This window comes from Cimex lectularius, unplaced genomic scaffold, assembly GCF_000648675.2.
Source record: "Cimex lectularius strain Harlan isolate CLEC.00 unplaced genomic scaffold, Clec_2.1 scaffold284, whole genome shotgun sequence".
NCBI lineage: Eukaryota > Metazoa > Arthropoda > Insecta > Hemiptera > Cimicidae > Cimex > Cimex lectularius.
The window spans coordinates 139,059-149,318 of NW_019392966.1; the positions used below are offsets into that span (position 1 = coordinate 139,059).

The window sequence follows — 10,260 nt, forward strand, 5'->3', positions numbered from 1 at the left end:
ATTCAAAATGGTTAATTTGAGGGTTGAAAAAAAAGGTTCATTTGAAATTGATCTTGTAACATACCCACCATTTTATATTTAAAAAAGAAATAGCTAATATACATGAAATTTACTTTACACGCGTAAACTATCTTTTAACTTTCTTCTATGTTTTAAATGTCAATGTTAAATTAAAAAAAGGGTAAATTTGAGAATGAAAATAGCTAATTTGAAGCAAAAAGAGGATTAATTTGAAATTGAAATGGGCTACTTTGACCGAAAATTTTTAATACATTTTTTTAACAATGAAAGGTTTTGGCGTTGTATAGTACATGTACTTCAGTTTAAAATCCTGTATTTTAATATTTAATTTTATATAAGTTTTTAAATTTTAATTTGCAAATAATTTTCATGGTTTTAAGAAGCCAAGTTTTTTATATTTTAAAATAATTCTCTAATTTAAAAAAATCTTTATAATTAATTTTATATAATTTTTGAAGTTTACTTGTAATTTTCATGTGTTTTTTAATTATTCTATATTTAAAAAAAAATCAACTACACAGGAATTTGAATACATGCTTAGATGTCATACAATCTCTTATGTTTTTTTAACGCTTTAAAGAAAGGGTTAATTTGAAATTGAAAAAGGTTAATTTGAAGTTAAAAAGGGTAATTTGATAGGAAAAATTTAACTTAAATGGTGTCATTAAAAATAAATTCAACCGTGTTTTTCACTGTCCAATTAACATATTATATTTTTTTACATTTATTGCTCACCTCTTCACCATTGCAGATGTTTACGCTGGATTTTATGGGGTTACTATTTAAAATTTGGTTCTAGTTATTCCTGATTGTAAGAAGAAAAAGTATATGTCATGTTTCAGACACCCTGTATTTGACAATTTGACATTTTCTCATTTAAGCAATAATTTTTGATAATCAAAACGAATCCAAAAAATTTCTTTTTGCACTGTTCTCAGAAGAAAACGCCTTGCGGAACCCTGTGTATTCTGTGATAAAAGGAATTTTAGTTTTGAATAAACTCGAAGGAAAAATCATTACGAGGATTTATTTACTTTGTCCGATAAAAATTTTGACCTTTTTACTCGACAATAAGACACATTTTGCACGATAACGTTACTCATAAATTATCTTTGGAGATGGGTAAACCGGGGGAAAAGAGGTAAAAGTTTTTGCCGACTTGTCCAAGTTTCGGCCGGCTGACATGGGTTATACGCGTTGCCTGATGAGCATCATCAATTTTCTCCTTGACCCTCTGGAAAAAGGCCCACGGTACTGACGGCGCCCCGGCCATTATCTTCTCGGACCACTCCCATCTTTTCCAGGTAAATCGATGACCCTGGAATATCCTCATAAACCCATATTGCAAAAAAATCCAAACAATAAAATACACTCTCGACCGTGACCGGGGCGGAAACAAAACGCGCCCCTTCCATTAAGCGAATTATGCTTTCCCAGCCGGCCAAAAGAGAATATTAGGACCAAAGACGATTGCAGGAGGCAATTAAATACTTCTTATTCAAAGAGATTCGAAGGTTTTTATGTTCTTTCCGACCAGGTGGGTTCCATTGTCATATAATGTTTCTATGAATTAAATTTTCTTATTCCCCAAGCATTGCAGCCTGGCTTATTGAACTTTTCCTTGGTCCTTCGGTCAGTTCGATCCTAAATCCTTATTTTAAGAAGTAGAAATACACTGATTGTCATTGCTGGGGTCCTTTTTCTCGATATCCTAAGTTATGTCTCCATTGAGCTGTCGCATTCGAAGGCAGATTCTTCTCCTCATTGTTCCATGTTGTTTAGATGTTTTCCCATATATTAGCCGGTATATAGCCCTATCGTTCTTTTGATTTTTACTATGTTTAGCTGAAGCAACGTGTATTCACGTATGAGACGAGGGTTCTTTAATAGATTTTCTGTGTCTGTCACCTCTGAGGTTTGTCCACTTCTCCTTTTGCTTTGTGCGGACCCATTATTGACCTTCTCATTCTTGGTTTATAATTGGTCTTTCAGATCCTCTGGCATGTTTGCCTGGTTTTGAGATTTTCAAAAGGGTCGTGTTTTCCCCATATTCTGCTTGTTCTGAGTTTAACCTACGACCAATTTCCACGTGAACGAACCTTTTTTTTTTTTTTAACTTTGTTATTTGTAATCAATTTAACCAAATCATTGTTTCAATCTATTCTGTCTTCGTAGTAGTAATTATTGTATTACTTATCTTTTATTGAATAGTCTATATAATTACTTATCGGCCTTCGATTGTTATAATTTTATTTTTTTAAATGATCAAGGATAAAGTGGATCAAAAAAGTGTTTTGCTGATCGAATTCACCCTATTCCAAATTAAATTGGCTCTTTCTAATACATATGTAATATCTATAGGGTATGAATACATTGTATCTATGTCTACATATATATTATATTTAAAAAAATCAAGTAATGTTAATTAGTAAGACATTTAGTAAAAATTATCGAGTAGAAATTATTTTTATAAAGTTAACGAAAATCGCGTGTTTAGCGACATTTTTGGAAACGGGATATACGGTTATTTTTTTTATAATTTTCATTCGATCATTTGTAATAAATGTCTTCGTAGCTAATTAACATTATTTGATGTTTTCCAAAGATAATGTATATGTAGAAATCCTTGATTTCCAAAAGCGTAAATTTGATTTGCACAAAGTGAACTAAATTTGCAAAAGTGGGAAATTGATTAAGAAAAGGGTGAATTTGTTTTGTACAAAGAAGGAATCGATTTGCTAATTGGTGAATTTGATTTGCAAAAATGTGGAATTGATTTGAAACAAGGTGAAATTATTTGCAAAAGCGTGAATTTGATTTGCATAAGAATGAGCTTAAATTGTAAAAGTGTGGAATTTATTTGCAAAGGGGTGGAATTATTTTCAAAAGTGTGAATTTAAAGTGAAGTAAATTTGCAAAAGGGTGGAATTGACTTAAAAATGGATGCATTTGATTAGCAAAAGTGCAAAATTGATTTGCAAAAGCGTGAATTTGATTAGCAAAAGAATGAGCTTACATTGTAAAAGTGAAGAATTGATTTGCAAATGAATGAACTTAAATTGTGTGTAAATAAAAGGGTGAATTTGATTAGCAAAATAGGGAATTTAAATTGCATAAGGGTGAATTTGATTTGTAAAAGGGTGAATTTGATTAGCAAAATTGTGAGATCGATGTTCAGAAAGGTGAATTTGATTTTCAAAAGAGTGAGTTAAATTTGCAAAAGTGTGAAATTGATTTGCAGAAGGGTGAATTTAATTAGGAAAAGTGTGAAATTGATGTTCAAAAATGTGAATTTGATCTGGAAAAGAGTGAATTTAATTTGCAAAAGGGTGGAATTGATTTGCAAAAGGATGAATTTGTTTATCAAAAATGGGAAATGGTTTTTTGAAAAAGTGGAATTCATTTGCCAAAGTATGAACTTGAACTGTAAAAGAGTAGAATTGATTTGCAAAAACGTGAATTTGATTTTCAAAAGAGTGAGTTAAATTTGCAAAAGTGTGAAATTGATTTGCAAAAGGGTGAATTTGTTTTGCAAAAGGCTGGAATCGAGTTGCAAAAGAATGAATTTAATTTACATAAGGGAGAATTTGATTTGCAAAAGGGTGGAATTATTTACAAAAGTGTGAATTCAATTTGCAGAAGGATGAATTTGATTAACAAAAGTGCAAAATTGATTTGAAAAAGAGTGAATGTAATGCCAAAAAGAAAGAAATTCTTTTGCAAAAGGCTGGAATTACTTAAAAAAAAATGTGAATTCAATTTGCAAAATGATGAATTTGATTAATAAAAGTGCAAAATTGATTTGCAAAAGAGTGATGTAATTTTCGAAAGAGAGAAATTCTTTTGTAAAAGGATGGAATTATTTTAAAAAAATATTAATTCAGTTTGCAAAATGATGAATTTGATTAACAAAAGCAGCATAAATCCTCTGTTGTCGGTAAAAGACTCTTATTGACAACAGCTTGTTTCGAATTAAAATGGGAAGTTCATCACAAACTGTAAAGCAGCATCTCCGCAACCAATCATACACCCTTTAAACAGAAATATCTTAATTACAAAAAAGGTTTTTCATGCAATAGGCCAGTTTCTCAGTTCCGTCGTCGCCCGTTTCGGATTTGCAATCGGGAGAAAATAGAAAAAAAAGATGCTAGATTGAACGTACAGATAGTTTCAATTTTCGTTTTATATTTTTGGAATTAGCTAATTTAAAGGTAACATTTTGGACTGCTTTTTTAAATTAAGAGCTGTTTATTTGACTCTGTATCATCTCTATTACAGGTTGGGTTATTTTTAGACAATTTAAATTTTCCAGAAGGCTTTCAGGACCTAGGGATATTGTCGACTACCCTTATTTTCGTACCGAACGCCTTCGTTGTTTTCGATTATTATGGTCGGCTTATCGTCATCTTCAATGGTGGTTATGTCGACCAAGGAACAACACACTAAAAAAATATGAAAATAGGAGATTAGGAGGAATGTTTATTGCTAAAATGATTTGATAAGTCGTTTTATTTCGTTTCTAAGTCTTACATTTGGGATATAATAGATTTTTTAAATACATGTTACAATGGAACTGTTCAATCTTTCTTAGAAAATAGTCAAAAATTGCTTTTTTATGCAATTACTTAATAACGACAATTCATTTAAACGTGAGAAAAAAATGTATCCTAGACTGATTTTTTTGCCAAAACTAACTAAACATTCTATATCTAACTATAAGCATGCAAACGAACATTAAGCAAAATATGTTTCGATTTATCATAAATCAATATTTCACACATTTATTTGCTACAAATAAGATTCAAAAAATTGGATTTGATTATAAATTTTTATTTTACTGCTCAGTCATTTTCTTAAATAATAAAAGTAAACTGTTGGCTTATTTATTTTTTTTAACAACAAAATACAGTTTACAGATTAGCAGTCTTTTTTAGTACAGGTTTCTCAAGCATGATGTTTCTCGCCCAGGACCAGGGGACGCTCTCTTCGGAAGGAGCGTCTTCGGTTTCCACCTGTTGGGTCCTTGTGAGAGTACGTGCTTTAAAGAGAGACGACGTTTGGGCCTGGGTGGTCGAGTCGAGATCGTTGTCTGTGTTGAATCCAAATGTAGTCTGCTGCTCGTTTACTGTGGTCGATGTGAAAGAAGAAGAGGTCGTCTGGGAAGACTGAGTGGAAGAAGATGAAGTTGAAGAATAGGTGCTGTCCGCTGTTGTTTCGGACGTCGGAGTATCCTCCATCGGCCGTAAAGGTGGAGTGCTCGGTTTTCCTTTAATAGTCCTAAAAAATAACTTTTGTTGGAAATGTTCCCTCAAAAATAGAAAATCAAATGATATTCGTTTTTACGTGATATGTGATACTTATGATGACATCATTATGTTATAATTTAAATATATTAATAGAAATGATTGTTTTTAGGTCACAGTTTATATATGAAACAATTAAATTTAATTTGACTAAATTTTTTAAAATAAGGATGTTAATAAAATTTCGGTAGTGTTAGAAATAACCCTTTTCCCAGTCCGAGCACAATGTAATAAGTTGGTCAAGGCCCTAAATATTTTTAACTGCATTTGCAGATTTATCTTTATGCAGGTGATATGTATTATTTATTGGAAAAAATGTATTTAATAGCGTGAATGGAGAGGAACATCCCTAATTACTCCGAGGTATATCGAGTTCTCTGTGATTGTGTGAACGAAGTTTGGTGAATGAAGATGTTCCCTTCAATCCCACTGATAAATACATTCACAAATTCATTCACACTACCCACAGCGAAGTCGATATTCCTCGGTGTAATTAGCGTTAAGCCTCTCTATTCGCGCTAATAAATACATTCATACATCAAACTTTGTTCACCCTACCCCAGAGTAATCGATATTTCTCGAGATAATTTGAGATGCTCCTCTCATTTCACGCTAATAATAAATAATAATAAATATACAAGTAATCGTTATTCCTCGGGTATTTATTAGAGCGAATTTAGGGAATTATCCTCAATTACCCTGCGGAATATCAAGTATCTGGGGTAGTGCGAACCAAGTCTAGTTTATGAACGTATTAATTAGCGCGAATGAATGGGATCATCCGTAATCATCCTGAGGAATATGAAACAAAAAATATAATGAAAGTATGCATGTATTTATTATGATGGAAAGGAATATCGTCAATCACCCAGAAAAATAACAATTACTCTGGTGTAGTGTGAATGTATTTATTAACGGGAATGGAGGCAATAATCCCAATTAAACCTAGAAATATCGAGTACTCTGGGGTAGTATGAATATTAGTGTGAATGGAGGGAATTATTCCCAATTACACCGAGTAATAACCTGTACTCTGGAGTGATCTGAATATAATTTATTAGCGGGGGCTTATCCCTAATTACATTGAGGAATATCGAGGACTCTGGGGACGTGTATTTGCGTTATTTTATCCATAATTTACGAGACCCTGCGATTCATTGTCAAAACTTGGCTGGAGAAACAGAAAAAGAAGTTAGTGGGATTTAAGAGTCGCTGTATGTCGATCGTTCCTGATGCCATCCCAGCCTGCGTGATCTGGCGTGTTTCGCCATTAAGTGGCTTTAGTGGTGAGTCTTAGCGAGACTAGGCGGACCGGGATGACCGCAACAACCGTTGACCGTTAAAAGCTCACTAATGCTTATATTTTTCATGAGCTCCTCGATATTTTTTTGTAATTCTCACCTGCTTACCCCTGAGCCGAGGAGACAGGAATAGAGCCGTAGTTGTAGTAGTAGCACCTCGTCTGTTCGCAAATGAAATCCTTTATTTTCGTGCAGTCGTCGGTGTCCCATTGCAATTCGGGCGCGGCGAGGGTAACGCAACCGTTCGCCGATCCGCTGTCCTTCCTGAAAAATCGTACAATTCAATTTTTTATTAGTTTTATCGGTATTAAAACCGACTGGAGAAACTTGTCTGGTTATTAATTTTACCTTTGTTCGACGGCGCCCAGCTGCCTCGCTACTGGCATGTCGTCTCCGGGTTTCTTTTTCATATAATCAAACGTAGCGTTGAAAGGCAGACCCGTGCTCAACCAGATAAGCATGTCAGTGCCGAGCCTATTGCCAGACGTCCAAAAATCGTATTTGTTGTATCCTGAAAGCAAAAGTTAAATCTTTATTCGAATGCCCGAAGAAGAAGAAGAAAACATTTGAAGAAAACGTTTCACTCACCGGCATTGTTGAGGTACTGCATGATGGAATCTGATTTCTCCTTAGTTTCAAAAGATGCTAGCTGAAGACCGATCGATCGACAATATTGGTAAGCGAGGAAATAATTCAACTCGGGAGAGTAAGGGTTCATTCTACTTATAAAATATTGCACTCCATCTAATTGTATTGTTGTAATCCTTTGGCCTGGGGAAAAACAGAAACAAAATAATACAAGGAAGATGCCAGGTGAAGAAAATCTGTGACTTTTCTTATGACCGAAGTGTTTTAATTAAAAAACGAATAAAAATAGCAGGTCTAAATAAATAATAAACATGAAATCAATAATAATAAATTATTAATAAACACTATTTCTCGGTTATGTGCATCTTATTTACTTATTTATTGGTGAGCAACAGGAAGCCTTTTTTTTATAATAATAATATATTTATTGTACTGTTTTTATTTATACTCTTTTTTATTATTATTAATAACATTAACAAAATACTACTAAAAAGAGATGCCATGGACATCCAATAAATGAATAAACTATATATTATGTAAGAACATTTTTTGATGAAACATTTGGAAGTCTAGATATCCCTTTTTTTCAAGTTGAGACGTTTCAGAAAAATATAAAATGGTTTCTTACAGAAAATACCACATTAATTAAAATTAAATACAAAGACAAATTCTTCTTCTTTCAATTTGAGAATTAAAAAAGAATACAAAGTTAATTCTTATCTAAAGTACGAAATGAAAATCAATTACAGTGAAGATTAAAAGTTAGATAAAATTAAATATAAAAACAAATGAGAATTTTTTTAAATTAAAAAAAATCATTCACCAATTATTTACTATTTAATTTTAAAAAATAATTTGTTTTTGTATTTAATTTTAATTTTTCAAAGGTTACTTTGAAGTTTAAAAAATTCAATTTGAAATAAAAAAAAGGTTAATTTTTTATTCACAACCTGTCCTCAACAAGGGTTTTGGCTGACGGAAGAAATTTTATATTAATTCAATAAAAAATCAATTATTCATAGCATAAAGAAACGAGAACTAATATATAAATCATAACCAATCGCAGGCAAAAGTAAATGACAAAAGAATTTAAAAAATTAAAACTGAAAAATTAAAAATCCTGTTGACCAGGATCGATGCATGCAAATTTCTTCTAATGTAGCATTTTCCCCTCAAATTAATCTTTTGTAATGTCAAATTAACCCTTTTTTAAAGCATTAATAAACATGGAATGAAATATAAACCTTTTAAAGTTAAATTCCTGTGTATTTGCGATTTTTTTGTTAAATATAAAATAATTAGCCTCTTAAAAGATCACATAAAAATTAATGACGATTAAAATTTAAACTTAATTTAGAATGAAATAATAAAATAAAGGATTATAAACTGGAATATATTATCCTGGCCAAAAATGTTAAAAAATGCATTTTAGTTTTTCCGTCAAATTATATCTTTTTAATTTCAAAATAACCCATTTTTTGCATCAAATTAACTATTTTTCATTTTAAAATTAATTGTTTAACTTCAAAGTAACCTTTTTAAAATCAAAATTAAATATAAAAACTAATGTTTTTTCTAGTAATTCGAGTTTTTTTTAAATATGAAATAATTGGTCTATAAAATAATTTTGTTTGTATTTAAAAAAAAGTCTCGAATTAATAGAATCATTTGTTTTTTATACTTATAATTTTAAGAGCAATTAATGTTTAAGTCGTATTTTAGGAAGAACCAACTTTACATTTTTTTAAAATTCTCAAATCGGTAAAAGAAGAATTTGTTTTTAATTTGTAATTTTAAATTTGTATAAGAAACCATTTTATATTTTTTTAAAGTTAAAAGAAGAAGAATTTATTTTTATACTTAATTTCAAGTGTTTTTTATTGTAATTAATTTTCATTTGGACTTTTAAGATCCCTAAGTACCAATTATTTTATATTAAACAAATTTCAAAAACAGGAATTTTACTTTACACGGTTATATTGTTTTCATACCATCTTAATTAATTTGAAAATCAAAAGGATCAATTTGAAATTTAAAAAATGGTTAATTAACTTTTAACTACCAATACATTTTCGACGGAAGAAAATACAAAAAAAATGAAACTGCAGATTCATCGATTCCAAAGTGGGAAAACAAAGCAGCCAAAACTTTTTCGAAAATTTTTCCTTGCCTTTCGAAAATAAATATCGACATAAAAGCTTCAATTTTTTGCCTATGAAAATTCTATTGTCATTTTTAGCTCTTTGTTGTTTTCTTTACCCATGGGAAAAGAGTTAAGGCTTTGTGCCTTTGGTTAAAAAACATAAGGAAATTTGAGCAATAAGCTGATTTTTAGAAACATTGAAATTTTCTAATTTTTTTAACAATAAATTGACAAAAAAAAATCGACATTCACCCCTTTATTGAGACTGTTGAAACATTTAAAATCTATGAGATTCATTACAATATCGAAAATTTTGAACGGACCAGGAGAAAATCTCCAATTCTGTCAAATATCACGGTTTTTCTTGGTTTGAAAATTGTTATATTAGCTATAAATTAAACAAAAAAATATCTGCCATGAAGCTTATGAGATGCTGTTCGATTTGACAAATATTACAGGCATCGTTTGAAAAACAACAGAATTGAATAAATACAGAATAAAAAAAATAATAATAAAAAAAAGCGACCGATTGGTAAAAAACAAATCAAAAGGGTAGAAGAGTAGAAGAGAAGCTCACCTGCGACAGCGGCGAAGGCGAATCCGAGAGCAAAGACCTGAAGAATCATTATTGTTCTTCAACCGGAGACGAACAAAACAGGACTTGAAACTTAACTGAACTTCAGGTGGGTACCTCTTCCCCTTTTCTGTATTCTAGCCCCACTACTCTCCCACTAGCCGTGGTGCCGGTTGGTGTATGCATTTTAAAGCACACACACAGATACACCTGAGGTCTCGGTCAAAGTGGCTTCTCTCCTCAAAACGCCTTTAAAAATTAGAATCGTCCTCCAGTACTAGAACAAAAAAAAAATCGCATCGCTTTTGATGTTTTTTTCCCCTATAAAGA

General features: G+C 31.2%; 1 protein-coding gene across 2 annotated transcripts; it reads right to left on the bottom strand.

Moving 5' to 3' along the window:
* Window positions 1-4,512: 4,512 nt before the first annotated feature.
* On the bottom strand, window positions 4,513-10,041 carry LOC106673215. Of its 2 annotated transcripts, none has more exons than XM_014405240.2 (5): window positions 9,934-10,040; window positions 7,214-7,396; window positions 6,974-7,136; window positions 6,734-6,889; window positions 4,513-5,298 (listed from the first exon to the last, which is right to left on the bottom strand). In XM_014405240.2, exons 1-5 carry the CDS (start codon window positions 9,980-9,982, stop codon window positions 4,932-4,934), a joined length of 918 nt encoding a protein of 305 aa, XP_014260726.1. In that variant the 5' UTR covers window positions 9,983-10,040; the 3' UTR covers window positions 4,513-4,931. The 2 variants fall into 2 exon arrangements, with proteins under 2 accessions (XP_014260726.1, XP_014260729.1); XM_014405243.2 differs by having other exon boundaries at window positions 5,040-5,298; window positions 6,726-6,889; window positions 9,934-10,041.
* Window positions 10,042-10,260: the final 219 nt, after the last annotated feature.